Raw genomic sequence first — 19,823 nt, forward strand, 5'->3', positions numbered from 1 at the left:
ACATATTTGTGTGATATAATAATCACATTTGTGTGATATAATAATCACATTTGTGTGATATAATAATCACAGGTTTGTGTGATATAATAATCACATATTTGTGTGTTATAATAATCACAGTTTTGTGTGATATAATAATCACATATTTGTGTGATATAATAATCACATTTGTGTGATATAATGATCACAGTTTTGTGTGATATAATAATCACAGTTTTGTGTGATATAATAATCACATATTTGTGTGATATAATAATCATATTTGTGTGATATAATAATCACATTTGTGTGATATAATAATCACATATTTGTGTGATATAATAATCACATTTGTGTGATATAATAATCACATTTGTGTGATATAATAATCACAGTTTGTGTGATATAATAATCACAGTTTTGTGTGATATAATAATCACAGTTTTGTGTGATATAATAATCACATTTGTGTGATATAATAATCACATATTTGTGTGATAGAATAATCACATATTTGTGTGATATAATAATCACAGGTTTGTGTGATATAATAATCACAGGTTTGTGTGATATAATAATCACATTTGTGTGATATAATAATCACAGGTTTGTGTGATATAATAATCACATATTTGTGTGTTATAATAATCACAGTTTTGTGTGATATAATAATCACATATTTGTGTGATATAATAATCACATTTGTGTGATATAATAATCACATATTTGTGTGATATAATAATCACATTTGTGTGATATAATAATCACATTTGTGTGATATAATAATCACAGTTTTGTGTGATATAATAATCACATATTTGTGTGTTATAATAATCACATATTTGTGTGATATAATAATCACAGGTTTGTGTGATATAATAATCACAGGTTTGTGTGATATAATAATCACAGGTTTGTGTGATATAATAATCACAGCGTTGTGTGATATAATAATCACAGGTTTGTGTGATATAATAATCACAGGTTTGTGTGATATAATAATCACAGGTTTGTGTGATATAATAATCACAGCGTTGTGTGATATAATAATCACAGGTTTGTGTGATATAATAATCACAGGTTTGTGTGATATAATAATCACATATTTGTGTGATATAATAATCACATATTTGTGTGATATAATAATCACAGTTTTGTGTGATATAATAATCACATATTTGTGTGATATAATAAGCACATATTTGTGTGATATAATAATCACATATTTGTGTGATATAATAATCACACTTTTGTGTGATATAATAATCACATTTGTGTGATATAATAATCACATTTGTGTGATATAATAATCACAGGTTTGTGTGATATAATAATCACAGGTTTGTGTGATATAATAATCACAGGTTTGTGTGATATAATAATCACAGGTTTGTGTGATATAATAATCACAGGTTTGTGTGATATAATAATCACAGGTTTGTGTGATATAATAATCACAGTTTTGTGTGATATAATAATCACAGTTTTGTGTGATATAATAATCACAGGTTTCTGTGATATAATAATCACAGTTTTTTGTGATATAATAATCACAGGTTTGTGTGATATAATAATCACATATTTGTGTGATATAATAATCACAGTTTTGTGTGATATAATAATCACAGGTTTGTGTGATATAATAATCACATTTGTGTGATATAATAATCACAGGTTTGTGTGATATAATAATCACATATTTGTGTGATATAATAATCACATATTTGTGTGTTATAATAATCACATATTTGTGTGATATAATAATCACAGGTTTGTGTGATATAATAATCACAGGTTTGTGTGATATAATAATCACAGGTTTGTGTGATATAATAATCACAGCGTTGTGTGATATAATAATCACAGGTTTGTGTGATATAATAATCACAGGTTTGTGTGATATAATAATCACAGGTTTGTGTGATATAATAATCACAGCGTTGTGTGATATAATAATCACAGGTTTGTGTGATATAATAATCACAGGTTTGTGTGATATAATAATCACATATTTGTGTGATATAATAATCACATATTTGTGTGATATAATAATCACAGTTTTGTGTGATATAATAATCACATATTTGTGTGATATAATAAGCACATATTTGTGTGATATAATAATCACATATTTGTGTGATATAATAATCACACTTTTGTGTGATACAATAATCACATTTGTGTGATATAATAATCACATTTGTGTGATATAATAATCACAGGTTTGTGTGATATAATAATCACATATTTGTGTGATATAATAATCACATATTTGTGTGATATAATAATCACAGGTTTGTGTGATATAATAATCACAGGTTTGTGTGATATAATAATCACAGTTTTGTGTGATATAATAATCACAGTTTTGTGTGATATAATAATCACAGTTTTTTGTGATATAATAATCACAGGTTTGTGTGATATAATAATCACATATTTGTGTGATATAATAATCACAGTTTTGTGTGATATAATAATCACAGGTTTGTGTGATATAATAATCACATTTGTGTGATATAATAATGACATGTTTGTGTGATATAATAATGACATATTTGTGTGATATAATAATCACAGTTTTGTGTGTTATAATAATCACAGGTTTGTGTGATATAATAATCACAGGTTTGTGTGATATAATAATCACATTTGTGTGATATAATAATCACATATTTGTGTGATATAATAATCACATTTGTGTGATATAATAATCACATTTGTGTGATATAATAATCACAGGTTTGTGTGATATAATAATCACATATTTGTGTGTTATAATAATCACAGTTTTGCGTGATATAATAATCACATATTTGTGTGCTATAATAATCACATTTGTGTGATATAATAATCACAGTTTTGTGTGATATAATAATCACAGTTTTGTGTGATATAATAATCACATATTTGTGTGATATAATAATCATATTTGTGTGATATAATAATCACATTTGTGTGATATAATAATCACATATTTGTGTGATATAATAATCACATTTGTGTGATATAATAATCACATTTGTGTGATATAATAATCACAGTTTTGTGTGATATAATAATCACAGTTTTGTGTGATATAATAATCACATATTTGTGTGATATAATAATCACAGGTTTGTGTGATATAATCACAGTTTTGTGTGATATAATAATCACAGGTTTGTGTGATATAATAATCACAGGTTTGTGTGATATAATAATCACAGTTTTGTGTGATATAATAATCACAGTTTTGTGTGATATAATAATCACATATTTGTGTGATATAATAAGCACATATTTGTGTGATATAATAATCACATATTTGTGTGATATAATAATCACAGTTTTGTGTGATATAATAATCACATTTGTGTGATATAATAATCACAGGTTTGTGTGATATAATAATCACATGTTTGTGTGATATAATAATCACATATTTGTGTGATATAATAATCACAGTTTTGTGTGATATAATAATCACATAATTGTGTGATATAATAATCACATATTTGTGTGATATAATAATCACATATTTGTGTGATATTATAATCACATATTTGTGTGATATAATAATCACAGTTTTGTGTGATATAATAATCACATATTTGTGTGATATAATAATCACAGGTTTGTGTGATATAATAATCACATATTTGTGTGATATAATAATCACAGGTTTGTGTGATATAATAATCACATATTTGTGTGATATAATAATCAGAGGTTTGTGTGATATAATAATCACATTTGTGTGATATAATAATCACAGGTTTGTGTGATATAATAATCACAGGTTTGTGTGATATAATAATCACAGCATTGTGTGATATAATCACATATTTGTGTGATATAATAATCACAGGTTTGTGTGATATAATAATCACAGGTTTGTGTGATTTAATAATCACAGGTTTGTGTGATATAATAATCACAGCGTTGTGTGATATAATAATCACAGGTTTGTGTGATATAATAATCACAGGTTTGTGTGATATAATAATCACAGGTTTGTGTGATATAATAATCACAGTGTTGTGTGATATAATAATCACAGGTTTGTGTGATATAATAATCACAGGTTTGTGTGATATAATAATCACAGGTTTGTGTGATATAATAATGACATTTGTGTGATATAATAATGACATATTTGTGTGATATAATAATGACATATTTGTGTGATATAATAATCACAGTTTTGTGTATTATAATAATCACAGGTTTGTGTGATATAATAATCACAGGTTTGTGTGATATAATAATCACATTTGTGTGATATAATAATCACATATTTGTGTGTTATAATAATCACAGGTTTGTGTGATATAATAATCACAGGTTTGTGTGATATAATAATCACAGGTTTGTGTGATATAATAATCACATGTCTGTGTGATATAATAATCACAGTTTTGTGTGATATAATAATCACATATTTGTGTGATATAATAATCACAGTTTTGTGTGATATAATAATCACATATTTGTGTGATATAATAATCACAGTTTTGTGTGATATAATCATCACAGCGTTGTGTGATATAATAATCTCAGTTTTCTGTGATATAATAATCACAGTTTTGTGTGATATAATAATCACAGCGTTGTGTGATATAATAATCACAGGTTTGTGTGATATAATAATCACATTTGTGTGATATAATAATCACATATTTGTGTGATATAATAATCACATATTTGTGTGATATAATAATCACATGTTTGTGTGATATAATAACCACATATTTGTGTGATATAATAATAATCAGTTTTGTGTGATATAATAATCACAGGTTTGTGTGATATAATAATCACAGGTTTGTGTGATATAATAATCACATATTTGTGTGATATAATAATCACAGTTTTGTGTGATATAATAATCACAGGTTTGTGTGATATAATAATCACAGGTTTGTGTGATATAATAATCACAGCGTTGTGTGATATAATCACATATTTGTGTGATATAATAATCACAGTTTTGTGTGATATAATAATCACATATTTGTGTGTTATATAAATCACATTTGTGTGATATAATAATAATCAGTTTTGTGTGATATAATAATCACATTTGTGTGATATAATAATCACAGTTTTGTGTGATATAATAATCACAGTTTTGTGTGATATAATCACAGGTTTGTGTGATATTATAATCACATATTTGTGTGATATAATAATCACAGGTTTGTGTGATATAATAATCACAGTTTTGTGTGATATAATAATCACATATTTGTGTGATATAATCACATATTTGTGTGATATAATAATCACAGGTTTGTGTGATATAATAATCACAGTTTTGTGTAATTTGTGTGATATAATAATCACAGTTATGTGTAATTTGTGTGATATAATAATCACAGTTATGTGTAACTTGTGTGATAAAATAATCACCGCTTTGTGTGATAAAATAATCACAGTTTTGTGTGATATAATAATCACAGCGTTGTGTGATATAATCACATATTTGTGTGTTATAATAATCACAGTTTTGTGTGAAATAATAATCACAACTTTGTGTGTTATGATCACAGTTTTGTGTGATATAATAATCAGAGCTTTGTGTGATATAATAATCACAGTTTTGTGTAATTTGTGTGATATAATAATCACAGTTTTGTGTAATTTGTGTGATATAATAATCACAGTTTTGTGTAATTTGTGTGATATAATAATCACAGTTTTGTGTAATTTGTGTGATATAATAATCACAATTATGTGTAATTTGTGTGATATAATAATCACATATTTGTGTGATAAAATAATCACCGCTTTGTGTGATAAAATAATCACAGTTTTGTGTGATATAATAATCACAACGTTGTGTGATATAATCACAACTTTGTGTGTTATGATCACATATTTGTGTGATATAATAATCACAGCGTTGTGTGATATAATCAAAGCTTTGTGTGATATAATTAACGACACAGTGATAACTTTGAGGGATCTCTCCAGGAAAGTACCGTGTGAGTATTATTGCTTTGGCGAGATAATATGCGATGATCGCGTGATATTGATCGCTCGCATGGCAAATGCCTTCATTCTGCTATTTAATAATCATTAAAATGATTGACGATGAAGATGATGATGAAATATTGTTTTCACAAAGATTGCAGCTGAGAAAGCTCCCCAGCCGACACGTTTCTCCCGCGAAAGCTTCTGAGACGACGCGTTTCTCCCGGGAAAGCTCCCCAGCCGACACGTTTCTCCCGCGAAAGCTCCTGAGACGACGTGTTTCTCCCAGGAAAGCTTCTGAGACGACGCGTTTCTCCCGGGAAAGCTCCTGAGCCGACATGTTTCTCCCAGGAAAGCTCCCGAGCCGACACGTTTCTCCCAGTAAAGCTCCTGATCCGACGCGTTTCTCCCAGTAAAGCTCGTGATCCGACGCGTTTCTCCAGTAAAGCTCCCGAGATGACACGTTTCTCCCAGGAAAGCTCCGGAGACGACGCGTTTCTCCCAGGAAAGCTCCTGAGACAACGCGTTTCTCCCGGGAAAGCTCCTGAGCCAACGTGTTTTTCCCGGGAACAAACACAATTTCCTAGAATGATAAACCCCTTAGTGCCAGTACACGTGGATTTCGTGCTTTTAAATAGGTGACTGAATCAATCAGCTGATTTCCTACTTCAATAAAACAGAGTATTTTCCTTTGTTCTCTCCCTCTCTCCTTTTCTGCCACTCCTTCTTTTTCCCTTTCTCCCCTCCCCCTCTCTTCTCCTTTCACCCCTCCACTCCCCTCCCTCTCTTTTCTATTCCCCCCTCCCTCTCGTCTCCCCTCCTCCCTCCCTTCTCCCCTCCCCCTCTCTTCCCCCTTTCTCCCCCCCCCCCCACTCCCACCTCTCTCCTCCCCCCTCTCTCCTCTCCTCCCCCTCTCCCCGCTCTTCCCCCTCTCCCCGCTCCTCTCCCTCCTCCTCCCCCTCCTACCCCTCTCTCCCCCTCTCCTCTCTTGTCTCCTCCCCCTCTCCTCTCTTGTCTCCTCCCCCTCTCCTCTCTTGTCTCCTCCCCCTTTCCTCTCTTCCCCCCCATCCCCTCTCTCCTCCCCCTCTCCTCCTCCTCTCTCATTTCTTCCCCCTCCCCCTCTCCTCCCCCTCTCTCATTTCTTCACCCTCCCCCTCTCCTCCCCCCTTCCCCCTCACACACCTCCCCCTCTCTCATCTCTCCTCCCCCTTCCCCCTCTCTCATCTCTCCTCCCTCCCTCTCCTACTACACTCTCCTCCCCCTCTCTCCTCTCTTGTCTCCTCCCCCTCTCTCCTCTCCTCCTCCCTCCCTCCTCTCTTGTCTCCTCCCCCTCTCTCCTCTCCTCCTCCCTCCCCCTCCCTCTTCCCCCTCTCTCCTCTCTTGTCTACTCCCCCCTCTCTCCTCCCCCCTCTCCCATCTCCTCCACCCTCTCTCCTCACTTGTCTCCTCCCCTCTCTCCTCTCTTCCCCCCCCTCTCCTCCCCCCTCCCCTCCTCCCCCCTCTCCCCTCTCCTCCCCCTCTCTCCTCCCCCCTCTCCTCCACCCTCTCTCCTTTCCTCCCTCCTCCCCCCTTCCCTCTCTCTCATCTCTCCTCTCCTCCACCCCTCTCTTGTCTCCTCTCTCTGCTCCCCCCTCCTCCCTTCCCTCCCCCCTCCCTTCTGCCTCCCCTTCTCCCTTTGTGTCTTACGTCTCGGGCTTCAGACGAACGGCATAATGAATCTGGACAGCGATGAGGGGGAGGAGCCATCTCCAGAAGCGCTGGCGCGGTACCTGTCCATGAGGAGACACACGGTGGGAGTGCCTGACACGCAGTGAGTATCCGGGCTACACTGGCCATTGTATACAAGGATCTGTCCGAGCAATATACAGGGGAAAAGCTATGTTTCCACTAATATCAGTGTATGTAGAAATTCAGACCACAGGGCAGTCCAAACAAGCCAGTGCTCCAAAAAATGTTTGTAGAGGTGTGTGACTGGGGATACGCTGTATATAAGTGTGTCTAGATATTGTAATAGGCACACCATGTGTGTCAGCCTGTGAGCAATTGCCTGTAAGGATAACGTATAAGAAGGTAATGAGTAAACAAAGATAGTAAATGAAAGGCTTGTTACCGACTGGCTGCCACATGCAGCACGATCGCGTCGTAGTAAATTTACTCACAGGTAGGTGAAGTGGGAAAGATGATTATAAATCTTGTGCAATCACTGGGAGCCGGCGCCTCCTCCAACAGCAGCCTCCGATGACGGGCAGCGCGGCGTCAGGAAATAGGGGAATCCCCGCGATGGAGCTCAATAGCCACAGCCAGGACAAATCCCTCTGTATGGTAAAGGGGGTGAACGGGCCCCCAAACTGAAGACTCCGTCACTGGACAGACGCAGCCCCAGTGCGGCTCGTCAATGATAAGTAACCGCCTGCCTCTTTCACCGGAATGGGCTGCTGTGTATAGCAGGGAGGAGGTCACAGCTGGTATCCAAATGAAAGCTTGCAGCAGCGTATCACCAGCGGCTGTATCAGCATATCAGTGTGTGGCTTTGCTCCTCCGACCAAAATTAGCTCATGGCAGTGACATGTTTAATCTGTGTTTAAAGGATATATATATATTTCACCTTCGTGTCTCCCCACTGCTGGATGAAGTCTCCCCAGTGATCTCCCAGGTCCTGTGGTTACTGCTTCTCTTCTCCACGTCGCTCCCACACATTCCCTCATCCCATCCTCTCCAGCCCGTGTCTCCCCACTGCTGGATCCCGACTCCCCGGTGATCTCCCAGGTCCTGCGGTTACAGCCTCTTCTCCACGTCGCTCCCACACATTCCCTCATCCCATCCTCCCCAGCCTGTGTCTCCCCACTGCTGGGTGCAGACTCCCCAGTGATCTCCCAGATCCTGCGGTTACAGCCTCTTCTCCACGTCGCTCCCACACATTCCCTCATCCCATCCTCCCCAGCCTGTGTCTCCCCACTGCTGGATGCAGACTCCCCAGTGATCTCCCAGGTCCTGGGGTAACAGCCTCTCTTCTCCACGCTGCTCCAACAAAATGTCCTCATTTCTTTTCATCTCCTTTGGAATCCAGTCGAGTTCCGTCTCTGTCCAATGATGGTAATTTCTTCTTGCGATATGTCTGGCCCACCAACATTTTAATATCTTCACCCATGTGATATAACAGACATATCTTTGCTTTTAGGGTCCAAGTATCACATCCATACGTGAGCACAGGTAGGATACACGGATCACATCCATACGTGAGCACGGGCAGGATACACTGGTCACATCCATAAGTGAGCATGGGCAAGATACACGGGTCACATCCATATGTGAGCACGGGCAGGATTCGCGGGTCACACCCATACGTGATCACGGGCAGGATACACAGGCCACATCCATATGTGAGCACAGGTAGGATACACGGGTCACATCCATATGTGAGCATGGGCAGGATACGCAGGTCACATCCATATGTGAGCACGGGCAGGATACACGGGTCACATCCATATGTGAGCACGGGCAGGATATACGGGTCACATCCATAAGTGAGCATGGGCAAGATACACGGGTCACATCCATATGTGAGCACGGGCAGGATTCGCGGGTCACACCCATACGTGATCACGGGCAGGATACACAGGCCACATCCATATGTGAGCACAGGTAGGATACACGGGTCACATCCATATGTGAGCATGGGCAGGATACGCAGGTCACATCCATATGTGAGCACGGGCAGGATACACGGGTCACACCCATACGTGAGAACAGGTCGGATACACTGGTCACATCCATACGTGAGCATGGGCAAGATACACAGGTCACATCCATACGTGAGCACGGGCAGGAAACACGGGTCACATCCATATGTGCGCACGGGCAGGATACACGGGTCACATCCATACGTGAGCACGGGCAGGATATACTGGTCACATCCATACGTGAGCATGGGCAGGCTACACGGGTCACATCCATACGTGAGCATGGGCAGGATACACAGGTCACATCCATTTGTGAGCACAGGTAGGATTCACGGGTCACATCCATATGTGAGCACGGGCAGGATACACGGGTCACATCCATACGTGAGCCTTGATAGGATACACGGGTCACACCCATACGTGAGCATGGGCAGGATACACTGGTCACATCCATACATGAGCACGGGCAGGATACACGGGTCACATCCATATGTGAGCACGGGCAGGATACACGGGTCACATCCATACGTGAGCTTGGGTAGGATACACGGGTCACACCCATACGTGAGCATGGGCAGGATACACGGGTCACATCCATATGTGAGCACGGGCAGGATACACGGGTCACACAACCATTCCTTGCTAGGCTGGATTCTCTCCTCAAATCCCAGCAGAATCCAATCCTCTGGCATCCTTCCTGACATTTTCAGTGACCACGCAATAGTGTACTGTGTAAGGAAAATTAAACCGCCCCAATTAAGCCCTAAAGTTCTCCTCAGTAGAACTTTTAGAAACTTTAACACACAACAGTTTCTGGCTGACCTTACCAACTGCCCTTGGCACAGAATCGATTTAATTCCCTGATTCTGCGCTCGACTATTTCCAATCCGAGTTCTTAAAACTCTGTGATACCCATGCTCCATTACGCAGAATAAGGGTACGGGGTGCCCACCTTCCATGGGTTACAACTGACCTTATAGCACTCTACCAGTTCAGGGATGCCTTGTGGAAAAGCAACAAAGAAACTGGCACTACCAAGGATCTCAATCACTACAGATGCCTGCGAAACATGTGCACAAGGCAAACAAGGCATGCAAAAGCACAATATTACTCTGACAATCTCCACCAGAATACATCAAATCCAGCTAACTTCTGGAAGGTTATCAACAATATATTCCAGCCTTCTAACCATCAACAACCAAGTAATTTCACTAAGGGGGATATTACTCTGACAAACCCAACTGACATTGCAAATGCATTCAATGATTACTTTGTGGGGTGTGCTATTAACTTATTAGCGAAACGCAACCCAAACCACAAACCTGAATCTCATCCTGGGAGTACACATATAGCCCCACCCCCTCCCAACACTGCCCACAATTTTCAATTTGTCCCAGTATCTGAAGAGGAGATTACACAAGCGCTCCTCAAATTAAAACTAAGCAGCCAGTGTGGACCTGACTTACTACAATCTAGGTTTTTAAGACTTGGTGCCCCAGCCATTGCCAAACCAATTCCTTCCATAGTCAACTCTATCCTGTCTGCAGGCCATATCCCTAAGACCTGGAAAACTGCCAGAGTTGTCCCAATCTTCAAAAGTGGGGACAAAAACACTGTCTCAAACTACAGGCCAATCTCCCTTCTCCCAATACTATCCAAAAATTCATGGAAAAATGTGTCCACTCCCAATTAAGCGATTTCTACACCAAGACAAATTTCCCTAGCCAATTCCAATCTGACTTTCGCCCCAAACACTCCACCGTAACTACCCTGCTAAAAGTTTGCAATGAAATCCAGTGTGGAATGTAACTGGGACAACTCACTGGAGCAATATTCCTAGATTTTGCAAAGGCTTTTTATACTGTTGATCATGCTATCCTGGTTAACAAACTCCAGAGCTCAGGAATAGGGAAGCATGCTTTAAACTGGTTTCAGTCCTACCTATCAAGTAGATCCCAACATGTGTCCATCTCAGGCTCTAACTCCAACCCCCTGGATATCACCTGTGGTGTCCCGCAAGGCTCTGTTCTGGGGCCCCTACTCTTCTCCGTGTTTATCAATGATCTTCCCACAGCTTGTAAGGAAGCCTCAATACACATGTATGCAGATGACACAATCCTATATGCACACAGCCATCTGACTTTTTGAGACTCGAAAACTGGATTTCCCAAAACAAACTGTTTTTAAACACTGACAAGACTGTAACAATGGTATTTGGGACCAAGATTAAATTTTTAAAGCTTCCAGTGACTGAGCTCCTGATTAGAACCAACGCTAACACCACCCTAACCCCTGTCACTAGTTTTAAATACCTGGGCTTATGGTTTGACTCCCACTTAACATTCGGAATGCACATTGATACCCTGACATCCAAAACCTATGCCAAACAAGGTGTACTTTACAGGAACAAATCCTCCCGAAGTCTGCTGGTCAGAAAGCGTATCTCACAGCAGATGCTCATGACAATTATCGACGATGGAGACATAGTATATGGCTCGGCACCCCAAACCCACCTTAGCAAACTTGACACCCTCTACAACTCAATTTGCCGTTTTGTTCTCCAATGCAACTACAACACACATCACTGCGAAATGCTCAAAGAACTAGATTGGTCATCACTTGAGTCTAGGTGCAAAGTTCACCTTTCCTGTCTTGCCTTCAAATACTTTCTGGGCAAGCTACCCATCTATCTGAACAAGCTCCTCACCCATACCACATGCAGCACTTATCATCTGAGATCTGACTCCAAAAGACTGCTCATGGTCCCACGGTTCAGCAAAGTATCCGGCCGCTCCTCCTTCTCTTACCGTGCACCCCAAAACTGGATCAACCTACCGGAGACTCTCACATCCACCACCAGTCTAAGTTCTTTCAAAACTAAGACTGTCTCACATTTTAATCTGGTCTGTACCTGTTACATACGCCTATAACATGTATTATCTTTAACTGTGGGTGCTACGTCTTGTATATAATGTATAACCCTGCTCACTTAATGTAACTATGTATTTGTAACCATCTATCTTTCATCATAACTCTGTGCCCAGGACATGCGTGAAAACGAGAGGTAACTCTCAATGTGTTACTTCCTGGTAACACGTGATAAATTAATGGTATAATGTTACGGTGTTAAGGTCGCTGTGGTTTCTATTTAACATGTGTTCCTGTTTTGGATCTTGGATTTCGGTATAACGGAATGGTATCATTCTGTGCAGGGTCCTTCTCTTCCCTTGTCACGCTCACTCCTGCTTTGTGTTGCAGCACCGAGGGTGGCACAGAGGACCTGCTCATTCCGGGTTTCCCACGAGTCGCCCCGCAGGCGCCCTTCCTGCCCACGGCCGCAAATACCCATGTCTTGCACAATCTGTCGCCAATGCACAACATGCCGCCAAGCGCCCACCTGGAGTACAAGGTGATATATACATATTTACACACAATACATCACATACATCACATATATACTGTAAGAATTCCAGTTCAATTAAATAATGATATTGTTATTAGGTTTGAATCCGGTATATGAAGACAAAATGCCAAGCATACAGTATGATATTGTCTGATTTGCTACGATTCTTTCTTTCATACATATTATATACAATATGATATTCTAATGGTGGTTAATTGGCATCTTTTGCTAGATTCAGTCACATTAGGAAGTATTTGGAGTTATAAAGGGGTTGCAGCTGTGTTGGGTTGTCTGAGTGATGGGGGCCCTGAGGGTTACAATTGAGTGACTATCGACAACTGTGGTTGGGGCGAGAGAGATTACAACGAGATGGAGAGAAGGTTTCACATCATGATAATAAGTTCAAATACAAGGATTCAACTCAGAAACAGAATAATACACATACATAACATACATATTTATGTACATGCGCATGCATCACATACATATACACACATAATACATATTTATGTACATACACATGCATCACATACATATACACACATAATACATATTTATGTACATACACATGCATCACATACATATACACATACATAACATACATATTAATGTACATACACATGCATCACATACATATACACATACATAACATACATATTTATTTACATACACATGCATCACATACATATACACATACATAATACATATTTATGTACATACACATGCATCACATACATATATACACATACATAACATACATATTTATGTACATACACATGCATCACATACATATACACATACATAACATACATATTTATGTACATACACATGCATCACATACATATACACATACATAATACATATTTATGTACATACACATGCATCACATACATATATACACATACATAACATACATATTAATGTACATACACATGCATCACATACAGTTGTGTGAAAAAGAAAGTACACCCTCTTTGAATTCTATGGTTTTACATATCAGGACATAATAACAATCATCTGTTTTTTAGCAGGTCTAAAAATTAGGTAAATACAACCTCAGATGAACAACAACACATGACATATTACACCGTGTCATGATTTATTTATCAAAAATAAAGCCAAAATGGAGAAGCCATGTGTGAAAGCTAAGTACACCCCTACTGCTTCCATAGAAATTAAGATGCTTAGTAGCAGACAGGTGCTGCTAATCAAGTGCCCTTGATTAATTGATCATCAGCACGTGTGACCACCTCTATAAAAGCCGACGTTTTAGCAGTTTGCTGGTCTGGAGCATGCAGGTGTGTTAACACAATGTCAAGGAGGAAAGACATCAGCAATGATCTTAGAGAAGCAATTGTTGCTGCCCATCAATCAGGTTATAAGGCCATTTCCAAACAATTTAAAGTCCATCATTCTACAGTGAGACAGATTATTCAAAAGTGGAAAACATTCAAGACAGTGGCCAATCTTTCCAGGAGTGGACGTCCTAGCAAATTCACCCCAAGGTCAGACCGTGCAATGCTCAGAGAAATTGCAAAAAAAACAAGAGTTACATCTCAGACTCTACAGGCCTCAGTTAGCATGTTAAAGTTCATGACAGTACAATTTGAAAAAGACTGAACAAGTATGGTTTGTTTGGAAGGGTTGCCAGGAGAAAGCCTCTTCTCTCTAAAAAGTACATGGCAGCAGGGCTTAGGTTTGCAAAGTTGCATCTGAAAAAACCACAAGACTTCTGGAACAATGTCCTTTGGACAGACGAAACCAAAGTGGAGATGTTTGGCCATAATGCACAGCTCCACGTTTGGTGAAAACCACACACAGCATATCAGCACAAATACCTCATACCAACTGTCAAGCACAGTGGTGGAGGGGTGATGATTTGGGCTTGTTTTGCAGCCACAGGACCTGGGAACCTTGCAGTCATTGAGTCGACCATGAACTCCTGTATACCAAAATATTGTAGAGTCAAATGTGAGGCCATCTGTCCGACAGCTAAAGCTTGGTCGAAATTGGGTCATGCAACAGGACAATGATCCCAAGCACACCAGCAAATCTACAACAGAATGGCTGAAAAAGAAAAGAATCAAGGTGTTGCAATGGCCCAGTCAAAGTACCGACCTCAACCCGATTGAAATGCTGTGGCTGGACCTTAAGAGAGCCGTGCATAAACAAATGCCCACAAACCTCAATGAACTGAAGCAACGTTGTAAAGAAGAGTGGGCCAAAATTCCTCCACAACGATGTGAGAGACTGATAAAGTCATACAGAAAATTATTACTTCAAGTTATTGCTGCTAAAGGTGGTTCTACAAGCTATTGAATCATAAGGTATACTTAGTTTTTCACACATGGCTTCTCCATTTTGGCTTTATTTTTGTTAAATCATGACACGGTGTAATATGTCACGTGTTGTTCATCTGAGGGAGGAGAGAGTGAGTAGGGGTATAGTGAGAGGTATAGGGAGGGGTGAGGAGTGGGGAAGCAGAGAGTGAGTAGGGGTATAGTGAGAGGTATTGGGGAGAGGGGAAGCAGAGAGTGAGTTGGGATATAGTGGGAGGTATAGGGAGGGGTGAGGAGTGGGGAAGCAGAGAGTGAGTAGGGGTATAGTGAGAGGTATAGGGTGGGGTGTGGAGTGGGGTAGCACAGAGTGAGTAGGGGTATAGTGAGAGGTATAGGGAGGGGTGAGGAGTGGGGAAGCAGAGAGTGAGTAGGGGTATAGTGAGAGGTATTGGGAGGGGTTGGGGAGTGGGGAAGCAAAGAGTTAGTTGGGGTATAGGGAGGAGTGGGGGAGCAGAGAGTGAGTAGGGGTATAGTGCGAGGTATAAGGAGGGGTGAGGAGTGGGGGAGCAGAGAGTGAGTAGGGGTATAGTGAGAAGTATTGGGAGGGGTGAGGAGTGTGGAAGCAGAGAGTGAGTAGGGGTATACACACACACAAAGTCCCATCCAGATACTGCAGACTCTTATTCTCTCACAGTCTGGCTCGTTTATATTACCTCATTATAATCACGGTATCCTCACTCCTGCATCCTGCCGTCCCCAGGGTGTTGAAGGGGTAAGTGTTTCTTTCCTTTCTCTCACCGTCTCTTCCTCCTCAGGAGCAGTCCCTGCTTCAGCCCCCTACCCTGCAGCTGCTGAACGGGATGGGGCCCCTCGGGCGCCGGGCATCAGATGGAGGGGCCAACATTCAGTTGCATGCGCAGCAGCTCTTGAAGAGGCCGCGGGGACCATCCCCCCTGGTTACCATGACCACCGTGAGTAGCCGGTCATTGTAACATGCTGGGCAGACAGCAGATTACACGCTTGGAACATATCTTACAGTGTACACACAAGCACACTCCGGCTGTAACATGCAGGGAGAATGCCGGCTCCGCCTGTAACATGCACAGAGAATGCCGGCTCCGCCTGTAACATGCAGGGAGAATGTCGGCTCCGCCTGTAACATGCACAGAGAATGCCGGCTCCGCCTGTAACATGCAGGGAGAATGTCGGCTCCGCCTGTAACATGCACAGAGAATGCCGGCTCCGGCTGTAACATGCAGGGAGAATGCCGGCTCCGCCTGTAACATGCAGGGAGAATGCCGGCTCCGGCTGTAACACGCAGGGAGAATGCCGGCTCCGCCTGTAACATGCACAGAGAATGCCGGCTCCGGCTGTAACATGCAGGGAGAATGCCGGCTCCGGCTGTAACACGCAGGGAGAATGCCGGCTCCGGCTGTAACATGCACAGAGAATGCCGGCTCCGGCTGTAACACGCAGGGAGAATGCCGGCTCCGGCTGTAACACGCAGGGAGAATGCCGGCTCCGCCTGTAACATGCACAGAGAATGCCGGCTCCGGCTGTAACACGCAGGGAGAATGCCGGCTCCGGCTGTAACATGCACAGAGAATGCCGGCTCCGGCTGTAACACGCACGGAGAATGCCAGCTCCGGCTGTAACACGCAGGGAGAATGCCGGCTCCGCCTGTAACATGCAGGGAGAATGCCGGCTCCGCCTGTAACATGCAGGGAGAATGCCGGCTCCGGCTGTAATATGCAGGAAGAATGCCGGCTCCGGCTGTAACACGTACGGAGAATGTCGGCTCCGGCTGTAACATGCACAGAGAATGCCGGCTCCGGCTGTAACACGCACGGAGAATGCCAGCTCCGGCTGTAACACGCAGGGAGAATGCCGGCTCCGCCTGTAACATGCAGGGAGAATGCCGGCTCCGCCTGTAACATGCAGGGAGAATGCCGGCTCCGGCTGTAATATGCAGGAAGAATGCCGGCTCCGGCTGTAACACGTACGGAGAATGTCGGCTCCGGCTGTAACATGCAGGGAGAATGCCGGCTCCGGCTGTAACATGCACAGAGAATGCCGGCTCCGGCTGTAACATGCACAGAGAATGCCGGCTCCGCCTGTAACATGCAGGGAGAATGCCGGCTCCGGCTGTTACATGCAGGGAGAATGCCGGCTCCGGCTGTAACATGCACAGAGAATGCCGGCTCCGCCTGTAACATGCAGGGAGAATGCCGGCTCCGGCTGTAACACGCACGGAGAATGCCGGCTCCGGCTGTAACATGCACAGAGAATGCCGGCTCCGGCTGCAACACACAGGGAGAATGCCGGCTCCGGCTGTAACATGCACAGAGAATGCCGGCTCCGGCTGTAACACGCACGGAGAATGCCGGCTCCGGCTGTAACATGCAGGGAGAATGCCGGCTCCGCCTGTAACATGCAGGGAGAATGCCGGCTCCGCCTGTAACATGCAGGGAGAATGCCGGCTCCGCCTGTAACATGCAGGGAGAATGCCGGCTCCGCCTGTAACATGCAGGGAGAATGCCGGCTCCGGCTGTAACATGCAGGGAGAATGCCGGCTCCGGCTGTAACATGCACAGAGAATGCCGGCTCCGCCTGTAACATGCAGGGAGGAAGCCGGCCCGGCTGTAACACGCAGGGAGAATGCCGGCTCCGGCTTTAACATGCAGGGAGAATGCCGGCTCCGGCTGTAACATGCCCAGAGAATGCCGGCTCCGGCTGTAACATGCACAGAGAATGCCGGCTCCGTCTGTAACACGCAGGGAGAATGCCGGCTCAGGCTGTAACATGCCCAGAGAATGCCGGCTCCGGCTTTAACATGCACAGAGAATGCCGGCTCCGGCTGTCACATGCCCAGAGAATGCCGGCTCCGGATGTAACATGTCCAGAGAATGCCGGCTCCGGCTGTAACATGCCCAGAGAATGCCGGCTCCGGCTGTCACATGCCCAGAGAATGCCGTCTCCGGATGTAACATGCCCAGAGAATGCCGGCTCCGTCTGTAACATGCCCAGAGAATGCCGGCTCCGGCTGTTACATGCAGGGAGAATGCCGGCTCCGCCTGTAACATGCAGGGAGAATGCCGGCTCCGGCTGTAACATGCAGAGAGTTTGCCAGAGACCTGCAGCCACACCGGGAAGATTCCATCAGCGATATTTGCCATATTCTGTCAGAGAACTTCTAGACATTCAACAAAATTTTATATCCGTGAGATACTGGAGCACACGTAACAAGAGGACGGGGTGCACTCTGTGTAGTTGGCACACGTTACATAGGAATGGGGTGCAGTTTCTGTAGTTGGCACACGTTACATATGAACGGGATGCAACCTGTGTAATTGGCACACGTTACATATGAACGGGATGCAGTCTGTGTAGTTGGCACACGTTACATATGAACGGGATGCAGTCTGTGTAGTTACATAGATACAAGTTACATAGTAGATGAGGTTGAAAGAAAAGTACGCCCATCAAGTTCAACCTATGTTAAATTTAGACGATAGATCATTTATCCTATATCTATACTTACTTATTGATCCAGAGAAAGGCAAACAGAAAAACCCCAGTGACATATCATCCAATGATATCTCATAAGGGGAAAAATAAATTCCTTCCTGACTCCAAGAATTGGCAATCAGATTACTCCCTGGATCAGCGTCGTTCCCATGTTTACTTATTTGGTATATCCCTGTATACCGTTCCCATCTAAAAAGATGTCCAACCATTTTTTGAACAAATCTATTGTATCTGCCATCACAGTCTCCATGGGTAATGAATTCCACATTTTAACTGCCCTTACTGTAAAGGACCCTTTCCTTTGTTGCTGGTGAAATCTCCTTTCCTCCAACATTAGGTTATGCCCCCGAGTCCTTTGTGTACTGCCCTTGGGATAAATAGTTCTTTTGAAAGCTCCTTGTACTGTCCCCGAATATATTTGTATATAGTTATCATATCCCCTCTTAGACGCCTCTTTTCTAATGTAAATAAATCTAATTTAGCTAGCCTCTCCTCATAAAATAGATTGTCCACCCCCTTTATTAATTTGGTGGCTCTTCTCTGCACTCTCTCTAGTTCCATAATGTCTTTTCTAAGGAGTGGCGCCCAAAATTGTACTCCATATTCAAGGTGTGGTCTTACTAGTGCTTTGTAAAGGGGCATAATTATGTTTACTTCGCTTCCATCCATTGCCCGTTTAATGCAAGATAAGATCTTGTTTGCCTTTGCAGCTACTGCACTATTGCTAAGCCTGCTGTCTGCAAGCACTCCTAAATCCTTCTCCATCAAGGATTCCCCCAATTTATCCCCATTTAATGTGTAAGTCGCCTGTTTATTCTTGCTTCCCAAATGCATAACCTTACATTTATCTGTATTAAATCTCATCTGCCATTTACCAGCCCAAGTTTCCAGTCCATCCAAGTCCTTCTGGAGAGAAATTACAAAATTACATCCTGCTCTGATTCTACTACCTTACACAATTTAGTATCATCAGCAAAGATGGAGACTTTGCTCTTG

General features: G+C 42.0%; 1 protein-coding gene across 1 annotated transcript in view; it reads left to right on the forward strand.

Annotated features, from left to right (window-relative positions):
- SIK3 (SIK family kinase 3) overlaps nucleotides 1-19,823 on the forward strand; it is a 136,625-nt gene that overhangs the window by 79,730 nt on the left and 37,072 nt on the right. The window contains exons 11-13 of the mRNA XM_075606603.1: nucleotides 7,638-7,747; nucleotides 12,876-13,026; nucleotides 16,115-16,287. Of these exons, the coding sequence (XP_075462718.1) occupies nucleotides 7,638-7,747; nucleotides 12,876-13,026; nucleotides 16,115-16,287 (434 nt within the window). The remainder of the gene's footprint in view (nucleotides 1-7,637; nucleotides 7,748-12,875; nucleotides 13,027-16,114; nucleotides 16,288-19,823) is intronic.

Source organism: Ascaphus truei, chromosome 6 (assembly GCF_040206685.1).
Source record: "Ascaphus truei isolate aAscTru1 chromosome 6, aAscTru1.hap1, whole genome shotgun sequence".
Classification (NCBI taxonomy): Eukaryota; Metazoa; Chordata; class Amphibia; order Anura; family Ascaphidae; genus Ascaphus; species Ascaphus truei.